This window comes from Syngnathus scovelli, chromosome 13, assembly GCF_024217435.2.
Source record: "Syngnathus scovelli strain Florida chromosome 13, RoL_Ssco_1.2, whole genome shotgun sequence".
NCBI lineage: Eukaryota > Metazoa > Chordata > Actinopteri > Syngnathiformes > Syngnathidae > Syngnathus > Syngnathus scovelli.
The window spans coordinates 4,049,613-4,069,854 of NC_090859.1; the positions used below are offsets into that span (position 1 = coordinate 4,049,613).

A 20,242-nucleotide genomic window follows, 5' to 3' on the forward strand; every position below is an offset into this window, starting at 1 on the left:
TGGATTTCCTTGTTACATAATCAATGAGTAGCATCCCCCAACATATCGCGTCACTCAGACTCAAACTGTCAAGAGATGAAAGTGCAATGTAAATTCAAGTTGAGTTTGTTGTGAAATTACTGTAGTCATGAGAAAAAAATTAAAATGTGTACACAAATACTATGCGCAAGCCATCGAAAATAGGAGTGGTTTTATGTATAAATTGCACTGAAATGGGGCACAAATTCATTGCCGTCTTATTGTTCTGATGAGCCTCGACACCTCTCATTTTCCCTAGTTCAGTGCAAGACAACCTCAACCAAAAATAGTGGACACCTCGCAGAATGCAAGTGAGTTCTATTAGTGTTTATCATGTATATTATATTAAAGTGACTAACGTTGAAATGATAGAGGAGCAGTTTGTCTCGTCTTTACTCTAGATGGCCTTGTCAAGCTACAATTTACATTACATTGACTAGAAATGCATTGTCAATGTTGAGATCACAAGTCGTTTTGTACGTGAACACACATTTGAACATTAAACAAAATTGTGACCTGTGAACCATTTAGTAATTTGCTGGTTTCATTTAAAAATAATGAAAATATAACGTTAAGAGAGCATTTAGATATAGTACAGAGATACATAGTATGGCCCGCCATATGATCCTTTGAAAAAAAGACATTTGAATAAAAGAAAAGAACACGTTTGCCATTTATCCTGTAATGTGCATTGCCTTTAAGAGGTTCTAACAATTCTCTTAGATGTGTGCAAAATTGGAGCACGGATGACGTAACAATATAGAACCGAACAGGAGCTTTGAGGCCAGTTGTATGGACATTACTACCTACAACATACTACCTAATCTTGCCTGATTTGCTATCTGCTTTTAGTTCCTTATATAGGATTCATTTGATCTGTTTTTTAAATAGGCTCAGTGTTAAAATTATGTATCGCAAATTATTGGACATATAAATCGTAGGTGTGTATAAACTCCTAGAAGTCTGAAAAAGCATAAGTCATCATTTTGTCAGTGTTCTACTAAGTGAAAAGTTCAAGTAATTTGTTGATTTCGATGTCATTTAAAACAAATTAATGAAGAAATTATAACTGATTTACCCTAAATTAGCTTAAATAAAATGTGTTTAACTATTGTACAGCCTTGAAAGCTTGTTATATTTGATTTGAGTTAAATTTGCATAGTGTTAAATAAATAGTCTATTCAAAAGAAAAATTAAATTGCTATAAATGTTTCACAATCAAGGATACTGTAACTCTTTGACATTCAACAAGGCTCATCAGGCTCTTGTACTTAATAACCTTTCTTTATGTAATTATATTTACACTGCTTGTCCTTATTGGGGACGTGCTAACCAAGACATCACTATGCTGTTGTATATCATACGTAGCTGTTGTTGTTTTTTTTTTTTTTTTTTTAAATTCAGGCTTGGGACATGGAATCGAACCAACCTGCACCTTCGCCAAGAATGGCAGCGGCACGTACCACTACAGATTTGCACATACAGTACTTGTACACAGTCACATATAATCTGATGCTTGAGAATCCTGATTCATCATGCTGCAGACGTGATGTTGCATCCTTCAATGCGTCGCAATTACCACAGCTTCAAAGACACCAGGTGTTACTCTGAAGGCACACATGAAGAAAATATTGTACATTTTTTATTAAATAGTGGGTCATTTTTGGTGAGATATGAGGGAAAAACAGACAACAGTGTACCTGTTGGAGAGTTGTGCCCCACTGAGTGTTGTTGTCCCGTCTTTGCTGACAAACAATTGCAAGTTGCTGTCTGGAAGGGAGCGTGTTATTTTTACTCATGATTGCATTTTACAGCAATGAATTTATAAGCACTGCAACCAAAATTGCAAAGATTACACATTATCTCAGGAAGTAACACAAAAACAACACTAAAGGTATTCATTCAAGGTCCTATTAGAGTAAATTTCAATCCCAGAAAGAGCAAGAGCCCAAACCTTCATTGTTGCTTTTGTCTGAAAAATTCTGACTACGAACAATCTTTTCCACTATGTCATCAGCATCAATGCGGGTATCATCCACACAGCTATGCTGCTTCTCCATCATGTCATTCTTCCTTCTGTGCAACACAACAAATAGAAGTTTTATATCTTAACACTTTGAATTGGCATAGACAGTTGATGTATGAGTCAAAGCTCATTATACAGTGGTAATGTCCTGAAATTTTGGATGGCTTAAAAAAACACTCAGAAATTCAAATTATCATCATTTTGAATGTCATCACATATCATGCAGGGTAACTTCAGTGGACATCCTGTTTTTGTTCAGTTTTTGTTTTTTCCCCGACTCGAGACGATAGTGACAAGAAGAATTTGTGAATTGTATTTGCAATATTTATGACTGGCTTACATGTATTTACATATTTGTGATGTTTGACACGAATTACATCGAGTGAAGATGTAGACTGCTTCATTGGGTTCTTTGGCTAACCGAAAGCTAGCTAGCCACTGAATGCTTAGATGCCGCATGCTTGTCAGTTGCGCTCAAGATGATTAACATATGTTGGATTTTATACTGTTAATATTCAATTGCATTAATGTGATTTGCATGTGGTTTTTAAAAAGTATGTAAAATGTTTCTTTGAAAATTAAAAATTGAAAGTAAAATACCATTGTAAAGCTAGGCCTGGCTGCATTATACATTTTCTTGAAATTTAAATGCAATTAATCACATGAAACAAGATTTTTACATAGCATCGAGCTTGTGAAAGTTGTTAGATGTGGTTTTTCATCCAGTTTCTTATCTTGTCAAAACTTTTTTGTTGTTGAAGCCCATCAGTCTACTAGTTCTTACTGATGGCCACTGATTCAAGAATGTTTAGTCAGTATCACGTCTCCGCTCCTCAGTGGCGCCGATCGCCAAGCGGAGTGGAGCTTATCCATGCCTTCTCCTTGCTAGCCTCGTGTGTCACATTGCGTGTTTTGTTGTCATGGTGTCCATTTGCATCTCTGTCCCGCGTCTGTGCTCTCGCCCCTCCCCGCCTGTATCCCCGCCGTAATCATTGTAATCACCGCTACCTGCCCCTCGTTGCCCATCTTGTACTTAAGCCCTGTCCGCGTGTCACTTCCTGTCGGATCATCCTGTTTACCCTGTTTCTCTCATTTCCCGTTTACTCCGTCTGCGTCTTCCCACGTCTGGTTCCCGTCCGTTTCTGCTGCCCGTACATTACCATGTTCTTCTGCCTGTTTGTTCCCATCATCATGTCCTTCACCACCCTTTTCCCTTCAATAAACCTTGGTCCAAGCTGCATTTGATTGCCCTGCTCCATTCCGCACGTGACAGTCAGACAGAAAGCCTTGAAGAAAGACTGACATACTTTCTGAGAAGCCACAGATGTCAAAGTCAAAAAGTCAAAGTCAGCTTTATTGTCTCTTGCAATACTGAAATTGAATGACGGGTCAATGTGACTGTGGCTTGATAAAACTATATTATGGAACTGAGAACCTTTACAAGCAACAAGCTCATATAACGTCAATGTTAAACACACTGAAAATGTATACTTTCCCCAGACTCAAAAAATTCTTGAGGAATGTCAAAAATGTGAATTTACACAATCTTGGGGAGTCTAACCCTCGGTCCCAGTGGGAGAGAAATGTGGTTGATATTCTACAGGATCTGGGTTTGTTTGCAAAAAGCAGAGCATGTGTTATCACCTGGATGATCTATTAGACATGATGGCAGCTACGGAGGGTAGTGGAGGCCTTTCTGGTTTGGTGGGAGTTCCTTGCTGATGCAGTTGTGTTGGGGTGGAGGGATATGGCAGTGCAAACCCACATGAAGCATTGCTGCTGGAAGAGGTGTTTCGATGGTGACTGAGATCAGTCAGGCTGGAGGAGCGAGAGTGACCTGTGCTGTAACCTAGAGTAGGAGACAAGCTTTGACCTTTAACAACCACTTACCGTATTTGCCGGTGTATTGGTCGACCTTTTTCGATCCAAAATCGACCGAACAAAATCGACCTCGACTTATACACCGAGTCATAAAATTTAACTTCGTATTCATCGCTTCAAATGTGATGGTAACCAAGGCCGTTTCTCATGCATCTCATTGTGCGTTGCACTTAGAAAATTTGAACCGGGCGGCGTGCGCGAGTGCGCGGCCCGCTGGAAGTCCAATGAGGCGCCGCGATCTCCTGCGCGGTGCTTATAAAGTGCCGATCCGCTCGGCTTGGAGCTATTTCCGGCCTCCCGTTGGTGCCGGGCGGCGTGCGCAAGCTCGCCGGCCGCGATCTCCTCCGCGGTGCTTATAAACAGCCGATCCGCTCGGCGGGGGCTATTTTCGGCCACTTGGCTCGTGCGCACGGCCTCACGGATGTGCCGGGCGGGTGCGTGAGCTCGCCGGCCGCTGGAAGTCCAATGAGGCGCCGCGATCTCCTGCGCGGTGCTTATAAAGTTCCGATCCGCTCGGCTTGGAGCTATTTCCGGCCTCCCGTTGGTGCCGGGCGGCGTGCGCGAGCTCGCCGGCCGCGATCTCCTCCGCGGTGCTTATAAACAGCCGATCCGCTCGGCGGGGGCTATTTTCGGCCACTTGGCTCGTGCGCACGGCCTCACGGATGTGCCGGGCGGGTGCGTGAGCTCGCCGGCTGCTGGAAGTCCAATGAGGCACCGCGATCTCCTCCGCGGTGCTTATAAACAGCCGATCCGCTCGGCGGGGGCTATTTTCGGCCACTTGGCTCGTGCGCACGGCCTCACGGATGTGCCGGGCGGGTGCGTGAGCTCGCCGGCCGCTGGAAGTCCAATGAGGCGCCGCGATCTCCTGCGCGGTGCTTATAAAGTGCCGATCCGCTCGGCTTGGAGCTATTTCCGGCCTCCCGTTGGTGCCGGGCGGCGTGCGCGAGCTCGCCGGCCGCGATCTCCTCCGCGGTGCTTATAAACAGCCGATCCGCTCGGCGGGGGCTATTTTCGGCCACTTGGCTCGTGCGCACGGCCTCACGGATGTGCCGGGCGGGTGCGTGAGCTCGCCGGCTGCTGGAAGTCCAATGAGGCGCCGCGATCTCCTCCGCGGTGCTTATAAACAGCCGATCCGCTCGGCGGGGGCTATTTTCGGCCACTTGGCTCGTGCGCACGGCCTCACGGATGTGCCGGGCGGGTGCGTGAGCTCGCCGGCCGCTGGAAGTCCAATGAGGCGCCGCGATCTCCTGCGCGGTGCTTATAAAGTGCCGATCCGCTCGGCTTGGAGCTATTTCCGGCCTCCCGTTGGTGCCGGGCGGCGTGCGCGAGCTCGCCGGCCGCGATCTCCTCCGTGGTGCTTATAAACAGCCGATCCGCTCGGCGGGGGCTATTTTCGGCCACTTGGCTCGTGCGCACGGCCTCACGGATGTGCCGGGCGGGTGCGTGAGCTCGCCGGCCGCTGGAAGTCCAATGAGGCGCCGCGATCTCCTGCGCGGTGCTTATAAAGTGCCGATCCGCTCGGCTTGGAGCTATTTCCGGCCTCCCGTTGGTGCCGGGCGGCGTGCGCGAGCTCGCCGGCCGCGATCTCCTCCGCGGTGCTTATAAACAGCCGCATGCGCACGGCCTCCCGGAATTTGAACACATTTCGTCAATAAATTTCGCATATTGAATTTTGAAGTTTAATATAATGCAACAATTGAGCTCGACTTATACAAAGGATATATCATAAAATCGTAAATTTCCGTCGAATTTTAGGGGGTCGACTTATACACCGAGTCGACCTGCACACCGGCAAATACGGTAACTGGTTATTTCTGATAAAAAGTTAGGTTTAACTAAGCAATGTAATATAAACAGTAATACAGAGTTGTAACATTTTCTGGGGCGTGCTGGAGCAGCAGTCATCGGGCAGTAGGCGGGGGACACCCTGAACTGGTTGCCAGCCGATCGCAGCCATCCGCATTCACACTCACACCTATGGCCAATTTGGAGTGCTCAATCGGCCTACTATGCATGTTTTTGGGAAATGGGAGGAAACCAGACTTCCAGGGAAAACCCACTCAGACACGGGGAGAACAAAAAACCCACACGGGCACGGGGAGAACATGCAAACTCCACACATGGAGAGTCAGAGGTGGAATTGAACCTGCACCCTCTGAACTGTGAGGCGGACATGCTTACCAGTGCCCCATCGTGCCGCCCTTTTATTGTAACATTAATATTACAAACTGGTTTCAAGGGTAGATGAGATCATAAGACTTTTCTCTTATATTTCAGGTACCTCAGTGGAAATATGTATAATGGTACCTCAGAGTTTAACAACAATCTGCTCTGTGATGTTCATTGCACATTCAACACACAATTTCTCATTGAAATCAATTTGTATTAACAGTATATTCTTCTGTAATGATTCCAGAGTCCAAAATATTTCCATCATAAAACAATTAACAGCGCAGTTCATTTTAATACAAGAACAGTGGTACAGCGTTTGATTTACCTTAATTTACATATTAAATGTTGTTTACCATGTTTAATTTGTTCCATGATTGAACTTCTCATTTTAATTGTTTGCCATTTTCACCATAAAATGTGTTGATTTATCATTTTGATCATATTGATCATTTATCTGTTCCACCACATTCATAAATATTTTTTTGTTTATTTTTACTGAAGAAAAAAAATAAACCCAATAATGTAAAATGTTATATTGCAGCTATTGAGTTGGTGGTACTTAGAGTAGACGGTGTCCCTTTGAACCAGTCATTACCTTCAAAAGTCAACAGCAGACTTGGAAGGCTACAGAACTCATCCCCTTAACACTTCGTAAGTTCACATGCTCAAGACCACTTACCCAGTGCAGAGAAGGCCACAAGAAACGTTGCCATAAATAACTGGGTAAAATAATGCTTAACAGAGCATCACAGATCTTTACAAAAGAAAGTAAAATTCCTGACATTGGTCCAAGAATAAGGAAGTTGTCTGACCTGATATCTTGCTGTGCTGGCTGGCAAAGCTGGAGTTGCGGAAATGACCAGTGTGAAAGACCTCATCTGGGTTGGAGACATTGCCCTCATCAGGTTGTCCTGCAGCCCAAACATATAGTGGGGTTAGGGGAGGGTAGTCAGACAAAGTCTTGCAAAAATATATTAAGATTAACATCCCTCCATACTAGTGCTAGACATATCAGGTTTATAGTGAATACAAAGAAATAGAAAAACTAAACCCTGAAGATCTGAGTTTCTTTGCACAACAAATGTGGCATTAAAACTAGCATATAACATGTATTCCGGACTAAAAGTCGCAGTTTTTTTTCCATAGTTTGGCCGGGGGTGCGACCTATACTCAGGAGCGACTTATGTGTGGAATTATTAACTCATTATATCATTTCACATGTTATTTTCACACTAAACCGCATGAGGGCGCTCTAGGCCTGTGGAACAATTGGAACTGTAATTGACTGAGTCTGACGTAAGCCACGTAGAAGAGGAAGCGCCGCGTCTTCTACTTCTGGGGTTAGCGGAGTTTTTTTATAAATGACACAGAGGATGAAGATTTCGTTGGATTTAATGATTTGGAGTGATATGGATGGTTCGATAAAGTTATTTGAATAACTCTTAATATGTTACGTCTCTGTTCCTTGTTTATGTGTTTATGTAACGTTAGCATACCTTATCGTTCAGCCTGTTGTTGTCTATTCATGTCTATTCTTGGTGTTGAATTTTGTCAAATAAATATCTGCCAAAAATGTGACTTATACTCCAGTGGGACTTATATCAGTATTTTTCTTCTTTATTATGCATTTTATGGCTGGTGCGACTTCTACTCTGGAGCGACTTATAGTCCGGAAAGTACGGTAATTGGATTTAGACAAATGTGTGTGACTGAATCAAGAAACTTTACATTATGAGTATATGTCAGCAAATTCTGTGAGACCAAGTCCTGGCAGAGGTTGATTAAGACAACAATCATCCTATGGAAAAGCTCATGAGATTCTACATCATGCTAAAATTAGAACTGAATGTTTATGTGTACAAAGCAGTTACCTAAGCTCCGAACTGATGTCTGTCTAGGTTTAAAAGCACAAGGTCCCTCCAAAATTGTGCTGAGTGGTTGTATTTTGACATCAGTGCTATCACCCTTACAGTCCAGCTGCAGGGTGAGATCCTCATCTCTCACCAAGACAGATTTTGCTGTGCTGGGAGGCCTGTTAATAAAAAACACACATTAGTTTTAAGGAACCGGAGGGGAATTGCTCTGTGACAGAAATAAAGACGTACATTTTAAAGCATGGATCTCCAGACAAGAGCGCCATCCCAATCATTACCTAATGAAAAGATGGAAAAGACTTGAATGATTCAGTGAATTTGCTGAGCTGACTAGAATAAGTGTCTACCTTACCTTGAGAATTGAGTTGTCCTGGCGGGTATTTTTTGTGTCATAGCCCTCCAGGATGCAGCAGCGAACTGTGGAACCAGAGCCCGCAAATTCTGCAATGTTCAGATCAGCAAAACCAAGCTGGACATAGTAACACAAGCAGATTAGAGGAAAGTAAACAACTGAACATTTATGGTGGAATCATGAGCACATACCACAAAATTTAGGCCTTATGAATGGAATCTTGTTGAATCTTATTTTGTTCTTATTTCATATAGAAGGTTAGGGTTAGTTCCGTGTTTGTTCCTTTTTGGAGTGTAATTCTGTCCATGTATATAATGTCTTCACATAACTGTGTTTAAATGAGTCTCATTCATTATATTTTGAGGTAAAACCCAATATTACAAGTTTTAAGTCTACACCAAAAATAAAAAATAGTCATCCTATCCGAAAAAATTTGGAAAGAATATATTGTGATTTATGTGAATTGCCAATTATTTTGTCTTTTCTATTCTATTATGGTCTGTTCCAACAGTTACATGCTTTTGTAGATCAGAGTATTTGCTGAGGTTACTCAATAAACTCGCATGAGATTGTTAGTTCTAATTAGTAGGGAATCATCATTGAGGTAAAATCATTATATTATATTAAATTCTTGAGCATTGTGTAACTCAGCATACAATTGACTGTCTCAACAGTATACTGCTAGACTGGACCTGCTCAGGTTCAGTTGTTAGCACACAGTCAAAACATCACACTTATTACCTTTTAGCTGTGTCATAATGCCTTAACCCTACCTTTTACCACTGGGAACATTGTAAGAGTATGTTTTATGAAGGAACCATAAAACATTTCAATATGTTAGCTAAGACTTATGTGCTACTGTTTTATATGACTATTTTCTGGACTATAAGTCACAGTTTCTTTCATAGTTTGGGGTGTGACTTATACTCAGGAGCGACTTATGTGTGAAATTATTAACACATTATATCATTTCACATTTTATTTTCACACTAAACCGCATGAGGGCTCTCTAGGCCTGTGGAATAATTGGAACTTCAACTGACGATGAGTCTGACGTAAGCCACATAGATGAGGGAGCGCTGCATCTTGTACTTCAGGGGTTAGCAGAGTTGTTTATAAGTGACACTGAGGATAAAGATTTTTTTGGATTTAATGATTTGGAGTGATGCGGACGGTTCGATAAACTTCTTAGCAAGTTATTTATACTACAGTTTTTTTAATAACTCAATATGTTACTTCAGGCACGTTTTCAGTTCCTTATGTGTTTATGCAACGTTAGCATACCGTACCGTTCAGCCTGTTGATGCCTATTCTATTTTTATTTTATATTGCCTTTCAAGGTGACATGTCTGTTAGGTGTTGGATTTTATCAAATAAATTTCCCCCAAAAATGTGGCTTATACCGGTATGTCTTTTTCTTCTTTATTATACACGACTTATAACTTATAGTCCGGAAAATACAGTTTTGTAGATCAGGAGTCTTTACCTTTGAAAAGGCCTTTCCTCCTTTAAGCTCCTGCAAAGATAAATATAAAATGATCAAAATATAACAAGGGTCCATTAAATACACACAATGGCCAACCACATTATTTTGAGACTTGTTGTCAATGTGATTTAACTTAATCTTATGGATGTCATAATTTCTCAGTGAATTTTAATTGTGATAGCAATGATATTGACGATGATGTGGTAATACTGTGCTATTTGTCAAATCCTTTGTGTACACCAGGCCTTAAAAACCAGCAAGTTACACAGACGGTATGTACCTGGCAGACATCAAGTAAAGTCCAAACAAACGATTAGAAGGACAGAAATTATCCTTGAAATGAAAAAGCCTTGAAAAGTTAAATGCCAGATTAAAACAGGGACCATGAGAGAAGTGCCACTGGACAGTGAAAAAGAAATCAAACCTCAAAACCTTCACTGTTACCTAAAGTTTCACCCTATAATTGTGACCCGCTCACTCTTCACTTAATATCTGGATATATAGTTTAGATTTTAAAAGATGTAAGATGATGAAAATGTAATTTACCTTGCGTACAGAAACCCTACAGATGCAGGGTTCCAATATGCCTGTGACTGGATTAGCGCTCATTTTACACACAAAGGAGAATTTCTTCCCCCATCGGACACAATTCTGTTGCACCTCCTCCCTGTGGACAGACACACACATGAAATGCGTGACAAAGCACAACACGAATGAACAGAATGACACAGGTCTAAAATTCTTTTCGAATGGGCACTGCAGATGTGAATTGCAAAATGTAATATTTACTATATTCTGTGCATCAGAGAGCAGGTGTGTGTAATGTACATGGTGAGTCTTTGGGCGTGTGAATGTGATTCTTTTGTGTGTGATTATTATATGAAGGGTGTGTGGGGTGTGTGTGTGTGCGTGTGTGTGTGTGTGTGTGGGGGGGGGGGTGTTCTGCAACAGACACAAATACAGCAGGTAAGTCAACGCTCAACCTCTCACGTCACAACACGACGGCACACATTACATAACTGACTGGACGTAACGGTTCCACTATACTAAATGACCATAAATAAAATACTCTCAGCAACACACCAAACATGAGTCATCGAGACAACAAAATACATTTGCTGGCGACCGTTAGTTGCCGTGGCGCTGTGTAACGGCTACTCGTACGATGCAAGGAAAACTTAAAAGAGCGCGCCGAAGCTATCAATCAAAAGGCGCACACACGAAACAAACCGCAATCAGACGAACGGCACAACAGTAGACAGTAGTAACAATGAAATGTATCAGGGACGTGTGGTCAGAGGAGGCAAGGGAGGCCACGCCTCACCTGCCATCATGAAAAGGGGAAAAAGCAAATTCAATTGTTTTTAATATAAAGTCATTTTCCTTTTAATTTTAGTAGTTTTGTATCATTTTGAACCAAAATCGCTGAATTTTTAAACTATGATGCACTGGCAAAAAAGCGAAACCAACAATACTATTGATTTCTTTATTACTTTATTTAGATGTATTCTTTCACTGATTCTTCAAGATAATGTATTTGGTCAGAATGTTTGCCGTTGGATGTGATTTCGCCTCATTAGATAAACATATTTCATAAATCTGACCTGCAGGCACTGAAGTGATGGAAAATGTTATTCATCATAACAGTGTCGTATTTAATAAGAATCGCTAAAGTGATGGAAAATGTTATTCATCATAACAGTGTCGTATTTAATAAGAATCACTGATAGTATTTTTGGGGTGAAATTTCTTTTGATGCTGTTAATAAATGCATTTGTTTTCAAAAAGCTTTTTTTAATATCCATGCTTTAGTATCTACTAAAAGTAAAAACCTTTTATGCAATGACCTTTACATGTCATTTATATTACTTCACACAAACACTACATCCATCTGCTCCTGGTTCGGCCCCCCGGTCAAAATTTAGAACCCAATTCGGCCTGCAAGTCAAAAAGTTTGCCCACCCCTGAGTTAGACTGAACTGCTGTCTGTCTCTATGTCGCTGTTTAAGTGTTCAAACACTGTGGCTATATTAACTAATTTCCGTAGTTAAGCTGATGTACATATATAATATCTAGTGTTTTTTGTCATCTGTCTGTAATGTCGTGTTTCTTTAGATGAACTAAACGGCTTAGAAAAGAGACCTTACGGAGGCAACGAAAAAAAGGTTCTCCAGCCTTATGGCAGGGAAGGCTAGTGATCCCGGATCAAACGGAGTTATACGCACGATCGAAAACAAGTTTTTGATTCCATGTGCTTTATTGAGTGTTTTTATGTGTGAAGACTGCGGATGTGAGATTTTAATTAAAATAGTTCAAATTAAATAATGAATAAGCCACTCTAGAGCAGTGTTCCCCAACCTTTTTTGTGACACGGTTAGGTTTCAGACAAATGTTACCTGGGGGGCACGTCAGTGCCTCCCTAGTCATGAACCTCACCGCATGTCACTGCTGTGCATATAATGAGATAATTAAAGACCTTTTATTGGATTTGATTCCACCGATGAGTATTACCCACTCTCATAGTCACAGCAGTGCAAATGGAAATGAATGGCAAAATAACAAGCAGAACTTATTTTAGGAATTTGGGAGTTAGCAGAGCAAAATGTGGCCTCATGGGAATGTAGCCCATCCTCCTCAGCCTACAAACAGATTTTTAAAACTAAACTAATAAATGAGAGCCAGAGGAAGAATCCACCCCAATGCCCAAATTGAAGCAATGTTACTAGAAAGAAAGAGGTCATTGGTGAGCAAATGTCACAAAACACACACACTGCTGGAAAAGCCTTTTGGCTTTTCCCAGCATAGTGGTGAACTGTGGTGTTATCTCTCCCTGTCAAGATCATGTTGGAGGACATATGAACAAATGTCCACATGAGAAACTTCCAGATCTCGACATGAGCTCCACTTTAAAGTAATTACACAACACAGTGCGGACTCTTGAAAGACAGAAACATATCACAGAAGTTCTATGAAGTGTCAAAATGTATGGTTAATCAAACTTATTTATGTTTAATCAAACTGAAAACAATGATTGGTGCATTGTTTTAATATTTTCATGGTTTACCGTATTGGCTCGAATATAAGACGGTGTTTTTTGCATTGAAATAAGACTGAAAACTGGGGGTCGTCTTACATTTGGGGTCTAGACATTATACCCATTCACAACGCTAGATAGCGCCAGATATCTTTAAAGCGAATGCTGAACTTAACTCCCCAGGCCAAAGTGAACCCCAGTCACAAAGAATAAAAATAAAAATAGCGGTAGCACGAAGAAGAAAAATAAAAAATAGCGGTAAGAAAGAAAAGAGAAGAAAATAAGATATAAGATAACAGAAAATGGAGAAACTTTTAGAAAGGTTCCTATGTTGATGTTAAAATGGTGGACAGTTAAGTCTCGCGTGGACAGTTACCTCAGCTTATCGCGGTTGTTCAAGCTTGCGCGCAGCGCTAAGTTAAAACTTGCTGGTATCGACTGAATGTATTACTGTGATCGTGTGTGTCTTTGACACAAAGTGAGTACCGTAATTTTCGGACTATATGCCGCACCGGACTATAAACCGCACAAGACTATAAGCCGCACCGGACTATAAACCACCAGCACCAGCTAAAATTCTGGGATATTTTAGGTTTTTTTTCTTGTACAAGCTGCACCGGACTATAAGCCGCATGTGCGCATGAAAGAAAGACAGTACACAGAAAGCTTTTTTAAAGTTTTAATAACATACTTTAACATGTCTTTCTAAACGCTGCACAGAAACGGTACACAGAAAGCTTTTTTAAAGCTTTAATAACATATCCTAACATTTCTTTCCAAACACTGCCTGTGACGCGGCAGTAATACCGCAGCAACATGGAGGTAACACAGCACTAATAAGGCTGGGTTAAAAAAAACATACCGGTAAAAGTCATTGAGAAGCGGCGGTAACACAGCAGCAACACGGTAGCACAGCACTAACAGGGCTGGTTAAAAAAAAACAAAAAAAACAGTAAAAGTAAAAAAAAAAAAAAAAAAAAGCGCCGTCTTCATCTTCCTCCTGTGCACTGAAACCATCGAAGTCTTCCTCCTCAGTGTCCGATTGGAATAGCGTAAGATCTCCTTCACCACACACTTTCTCAGTCTCCCTTTCGTCGTTGCTTTTATGCATTTCTTCTTGCATTTTCCATGATGTTCATGCTAATTTAATTCATGCACGAAGCGCTAAGTTACATTAAACTAGCGAGCTACACGTATAGCTCCAGAGTAGACGTGACTGGGAAATAAAGAAAAGGGTGACGCAACACAATGTCATCAACAATGGGCCAAATCGACTGCCTTTAACTTAAAAGCGGTATGATATGCATTTCTTTTGTCCCCCATAAGGACGGTTTGTGTATAAAAGCTTCCTTTCAGTAATGTCCGTCTTGATTTCGTTCTGTCTCTTCTTTGTGTGAATTGTACGGCACTATTTGCCTGGCGGATGGACATGCGATCAACACACCACTTTTCTCCCCAGTGCCCGTGTCACATATCCCTCCGCTCAGCATAGCGGTGCCGCACAACAGCGGTCCACAGCCTTTTTACAAGTGTATAAAAGTGATCAAGTCATCACAAAAATTACAGAAAAAAAATCCTATATAAACTGCAGGGTTCAAAATTTGAGAAAAATGTTGCAGCTTATAGTCCCAAATTTACGGTATATACATTTCAGTGACGTGGGGTGAGGTAACGTTTGTCTGGAACCGTGTCACAAAAAAGGTTGGGGAACGCTGCTCTAGAGTGGCTTATTCATTATTAAATTTGAACTATTTTAATTAAAACCTCATATAAGCAGTCTTCACACATAAAAACCCTCAATAAAGCACATGGAATCAAAAACTTGTTTTCGATCGTGCATACCACTCCATTTGAAAAGACATGCTTCGAAGGCCCGTTGTCCGAATCAAACCTTTTAACTCCAGAGTTGCTCTTCCTTTACTGATGACCTCCTGCTTTGACCGAAAATCCATAGTTGAAAATCGTTTGGATATGTAATCCTCCATTGTAAAACGAAATGTAAAAACGAAAAAACAAAAAACAAATGTAAAACGAAATAAATTGACGACTGCTCCTCAGTTGTTCACTGTAACTTTGAACTGAGATCACATATTCTACAGGTGGGCGCATGAAACATCCCGGGATCACTAGCGCACCCTGCCATAAGGCTGGAGAACCTTTTTTTCGTTGCCTCTGTAGGGTCTCTTTTCAAAGCCATTTTGTTCATCTAAAGCAGTTCTTCTCAAACAGTAGTTCAATCTAACTGCATAGCCTGTCAGAATAGGCAGCCGTGTGATTACGCGGAGGCAAGGCAGGAAGGCAAGAAGTTGCCTCCTCCGAGCGACTCGTCTTCGGTTTTAACATAACTATAAAAATTCAGCGAATTTGGTTCAAAATGATATAAAACTACTAAAATTTAAAGGAAAATGACTTTATAATAAAAACAATTGAATTTGTTTTTTCCCCTTTTCATGATGGCAGGTGAGGCGTGGCCTCCCTTGCCTCCTCTGACCACACGTCCCTGATACATTTCATTGTTACTACTGTCTACTGTTGTGCCGTTCGTCTGATCGCGGTTTGTTTCGTGTGTGCACCTTTTGATTGATAGCTTCGGCGCGCTCTTTTAAGTTTTCCTCGCATCGTACGAGTAGCCGTTACACAGCGCCACGGCAACTAACGGTCGCCAGCAAATGTATTTTGTTGTCTCGATGACTCATGTTTGATGTGTTGCTGAGAGTATTTTATTTATGGTTATTTAGTATAGTGGAACCGTTACGTCCAGTCAGTTATGTAATGTGTGCCGTCGTGTTGTGTGACGTGAGAGGTTGAGCGTTGACTTACCTGCTGTATTTGTGTCTGTTGCAGAACCCCCCCCCCCACACACACACACACCCCACACACCCTTCATATAATAATCACACACAAAAGAATCAAATTCACACACCCAAAGACTCACCATGTACATTACACACACCTGCTCTCACATCCTTACGACCAAACATGTGCCTATACCCTTTTGCCAGCTTGACTGTATGCCGCTATGAGCCACAGTGCCTGTTACTTTTTTGCCAATAATTCAGTATGTATGTATATATACATATATATATATATATATATATATATAATACGGCTGACTAGCTCAATCAGTAAGTGACATGACTTACAAACGGAAGACCCGGGTTCGATTCCCGGCAGGGGCACAATATGAGCAATGAGCGATTACCTTACCAACAGTCAGTGTGGGTCCTTAGGCAAGACCCTTAACGATACCGCCCACCTCAGAGATAATGAGAGTACAAGAAACGAAAGACATGCCGGCTCAGACGTCGCCCGGACAAACAAGGTCTGCGTCAGGTGCTGGGGAACCAGAGCACCCTGATGAAAAATGGGCTACTGGAACAAGACACAAATGGGCGAGATGCGAGAATAAGGATCTGTTGGAATGCTACTACTCCAGCAACCCGAGCGAGAGGGGTTACATGCGGAGAATGCGGGAACAATGGCAACTTCAATACCCACAGTCAACACTATCGGCCAAGCAACTAGTAGCTCAATGTTCCAATATCCATAAACGGCACCTGCTATCACACCTCGAGATTGATGAGATACAACACAAATGCCATAGCGAAGGCCAACCAGAGCACCAGGTCAGAGACGAGTTAAATCCATGTAAAAGCCCAGAGGTTGGGTACGAAACCCCAATAAGCACAATCAAGCTGAACGAGGCAGCAACTGACCTGAAGAACAAGATCACAGTGAGAATGAATGCTCGGGAACCTAGATACACACTGCAGAGGCTAAGTGAAGTACCCTCAGAAAGTCTCCTAGAAGATGTGAATGCAGCATTGACAACAATTCCTACGGCTACCATCACTGAAACCAATGAGCTGATATACACCTCAGCAGCAGTGATCCTAGAAATGCTTGGCTACAAGAAGAATGACCATATGCGACCACAACAGTGCCCACCATGGAAGAGAAGGCTGGAGGCCAAAATCAAGATAGCACGGAGAGAAGTGAGCCAAATGACAGAGGCCCAGAAAGGTGCAATGAAAAAGCAAGTTCCCAAGAAATACAGCCATATGCCCATACCTGAAGCACTCGAAACTGCCAAACAAAGACTCCAAGCCTTGGCCAGCCGCCTAAAGAGGTACACAAGAGAGAATGAAGCCAGACGAATAAACAGGTTGTTCACAACACAACCAGCGAAAGTGTACGCTCAGTGGCAGGGGAATAATAGCAGAGCAGACCCACCAAGGCTGGAAACTGAACAGTACTGGAAGGATATATGGGAGCGGGAGGCATCACATAAGAAGGATGCACAGTGGCTGGTGGCTCTGAGAAAGGACCACAGCAAGCTCCCTGAACAGAACCCAGTAACCATCACAGTGGCAGACATCCAGAGAAGAGTCTCAGGAATGAAAAACTGGACAGCACCAGGCCCTGACATGATCCACAGCTACTGGCTCAAGAAACTTACAACTCTCCATGAGCGCCTGGCAGCACAAATGAACCAGCTGCTAAGGGATGGGACTCACCCTGGATGGCTAACCCAAGGGCGTACGATCCTGATCCAGAAGGATCCATCAAAGGGTACAGTCCCATCCAACTACCGGCCAATCACCTGCCTCTCCACAACATGGAAGCTGATGTCGGGCATAATATCAGATAAGATCAGCAGGCACATGGATCAATACATGAGCACTGCTCAGAAAGGGATTGGTAAAAATACCAGAGGAGCAAAACATCAACTCCTGGTGGATAGAACAGTCACCCAAGACTGCAGAACTAGACGTACCAACCTGAGCACTGCCTGGATTGATTACAAGAAAGCATATGACTCAATGCCACATACTTGGATCACTGAATGCTTGAGGCTGTACAACATCAATGGGACTCTGAGAACCTTCATCGCCAACTCGATGAAACAGTGGAAAACCACACTTGAAGCCAATGGCAAGCCACTTGCACACGTGACCATCAAATGTGGTATATACCAAGGAGACGCTCTGTCCCCAATGCTGTTCTGTATAGGACTGAACCCCCTCAGCCAAATAATCAACAAGACGGGCTATGGATACCAACTCAGGAATGGGGCCACCATCAGCCACCTCCTCTACATGGATGACATAAAGCTGTACGCTAAGAACGAGCGGGACATTGACTCCCTGATCCACACTACCAGGATCTACAGCTCTGACATCGGAATGTCATTCGGACTTGAGAAATGTGGCCGCATGGTGACTAAAAGAGGAAAGGTAATCCACACAGAGGGGGTCTCACTCCCAGAAGGAACAATAGCAGACATTGAGGACAGCTACAAATACCTTGGAATTCCACAGGCAAATGGCAACCTTGACGAGGAAACAAGGAAAGCAGCCACAGCCAAATACCTCCATCGAGTAAGGCAAGTCCCAAGAAGTCAGCTCAATGGCAAGAACAAGTCCCTAGCCATTAACAGCTACGCCCTACCAGTAATCAGGTACCCTGCAGGAATCATACGGTGGCCAAAGGAAGATATACAGACCACAGATATCAAGACACGGAAGCTCCTAACCATGCATGGAGGGTTCCATCCCAAGTCCAGCACCCTGAGACTGTACACTAGCCGTAAAGAAGGAGGCCGAGGACTGGCGAGCGTGAGAGCCACGATCCAAGATGAAACATCCAAGATCCATAAGTACATCAGGGATAAGGCCCCAACGGATGACGTGGTCAGTGAATGTCTCAGACAATGGGCATCAAAGGAAGATGAGGTGCTGGAGGGACCATCATGGGAGGACAAGCCCCTACATGGGATGTACCACCGAAACATAGCTGAAGTAGCTGATATCCAGAAATCCTACCAATGGCTAGAAAGAGCTGGTCTGAAGGACAGCACAGAGGCACTGATCCTGGCTGCACAAGAACAGGCCTTGAGCACCAGAGCAATAGAGGCCCAAATCTACCACACCAGACAAGACCCCAGGTGTAGATTGTGCAAAGAAGGTCCTGAGACAATCCAGCACATAACTGCAGGGTGTAAGATGCTGGCAGGTAAAGCATACATGGAGCGCCATAACCAAGTAGCTGGAATAGTGTACAGGAACATCTGTGCAGAGTATGGACTGGAAGTCCCAAGATCCAAGTGGGAAACACCTCCAAAGGTGGTAGAGAATGACCAAGCCAAGATCCTCTGGGACTTCCATATCCAGACAGACAGAATGGTAATGGCGAACCAACCGGACATTGTGGTGGTGGACAAAGAGCAGAGGAAAGCCGTTGTGGTTGACATAGCCATCCCAAATGATGGTAACATTAGGAAAAAGGAACATGAGAAACTTGAGAAATATCAAGGGCTCAGAGAAGAGCTGGAGAAGACCTGGAGAGTTAAGACTTCAGTGGTACCTGTGGTCATTGGAGCACTAGGGGCAGTAACCCCCAAACTGGAGGAGTGGCTGAAACAGATCCCAGGAAAAACATCTGACATCTCAGTCCAGAAAAGTGCAGTACTAGGAACAGCAAAGATACTGCGTAGAACCCTCAAGCTCCCAGGCCTCTGGTAGAGGACCCGAGCTTGAAGGGAAAAAGAGACCACCCACGGGGGGTGAGGAAAAGTTTTTTTTTTTTTTTATACATATATATATACATATACATATGTATACATATACATATATATACATATACATATATATACATATACATATATATACATATATATATACATATATATACATATATATATATATATATATTCCCCTTTTCTTTGGCCTATAGAATTTGACTGTGAATCAACTTCTGCATTGGGCTCTAAATAGTGAACTACCTGTTTCTATTTAATTCCATTGTAATATTGAACTAAGACACCAAGCGGCATTCCTCATCGCCCCAAAACATCAGTGGTACATCGCTAAAATCAATATCTGTCATAATATATCATTGTCAATGTGAGTGATATTTACATTGAAACTCGGGGATGAGTGAGACCTCTTAATCCTGGTAGTTTATTCAAGAAAAAAAAGAATGTAAAGATAGAAATCTATCTGTTCAAATATGACTGTCAAAAATCACCCCTAACACAGATTTGCTGCATGTTGAAGCATGCGATCTTAAATACACAGCTTTTCTTTCAAGTAGTAATCACTGCTCAAGAGGACCAAAAATATTCATCCTATTTACTTCGACTTTTTTCAACGTTTTTTTGTTGCCTCCTTTGTACACGAGAGCCAATACTATCAATATTTGCAACATAAACACAATCAGAGGGACTTTCCCTGTTTTCTTAGGTCAACGCTGGCTCAAAGTCAAGAAACAAGGAATAGTCTAACAGGTTCTGCAACATTTTTTTTTTTTTACCACCCATCATTTCACAATCACACCATTGTACGGCAGGTAGCTACAAGCAATGCTCTATATCGTAGTGCGGTTACGCATTACAGAG

The 20,242-nt window shown here is 42.4% G+C and overlaps 2 protein-coding genes across 3 annotated transcripts in view; both read right to left on the bottom strand.

Annotated features, from left to right (window-relative positions):
• Positions 1 to 20,242, bottom strand: part of dpm2 (dolichyl-phosphate mannosyltransferase subunit 2, regulatory) — a 258,461-nt gene that overhangs the window by 15,962 nt on the left and 222,257 nt on the right. The gene's annotated exons all lie outside the window — the stretch shown is intronic.
• Positions 1 to 20,242, bottom strand: part of eeig1b (estrogen-induced osteoclastogenesis regulator 1b) — a 24,909-nt gene that overhangs the window by 1,339 nt on the left and 3,328 nt on the right. For both annotated transcript variants that reach the window (XM_049738563.1, XM_049738564.2), the window contains exons 3-12: positions 10,356 to 10,476; positions 9,810 to 9,839; positions 8,324 to 8,440; positions 8,203 to 8,249; positions 7,969 to 8,129; positions 6,910 to 7,008; positions 3,689 to 3,893; positions 1,973 to 2,094; positions 1,719 to 1,788; positions 1 to 1,625 (exon numbers count right to left, since the gene is read on the bottom strand). The exon at positions 1 to 1,625 is cut by the window's left edge and continues 1,339 nt beyond it. In XM_049738563.1, coding sequence (XP_049594520.1) covers positions 1,580 to 1,625; positions 1,719 to 1,788; positions 1,973 to 2,094; positions 3,689 to 3,893; positions 6,910 to 7,008; positions 7,969 to 8,129; positions 8,203 to 8,249; positions 8,324 to 8,440; positions 9,810 to 9,839; positions 10,356 to 10,476 — 1,018 coding nt within the window. In that variant the 3' untranslated portion in view covers positions 1 to 1,579. The remainder of the gene's footprint in view (positions 1,626 to 1,718; positions 1,789 to 1,972; positions 2,095 to 3,688; positions 3,894 to 6,909; positions 7,009 to 7,968; positions 8,130 to 8,202; positions 8,250 to 8,323; positions 8,441 to 9,809; positions 9,840 to 10,355; positions 10,477 to 20,242) is intronic.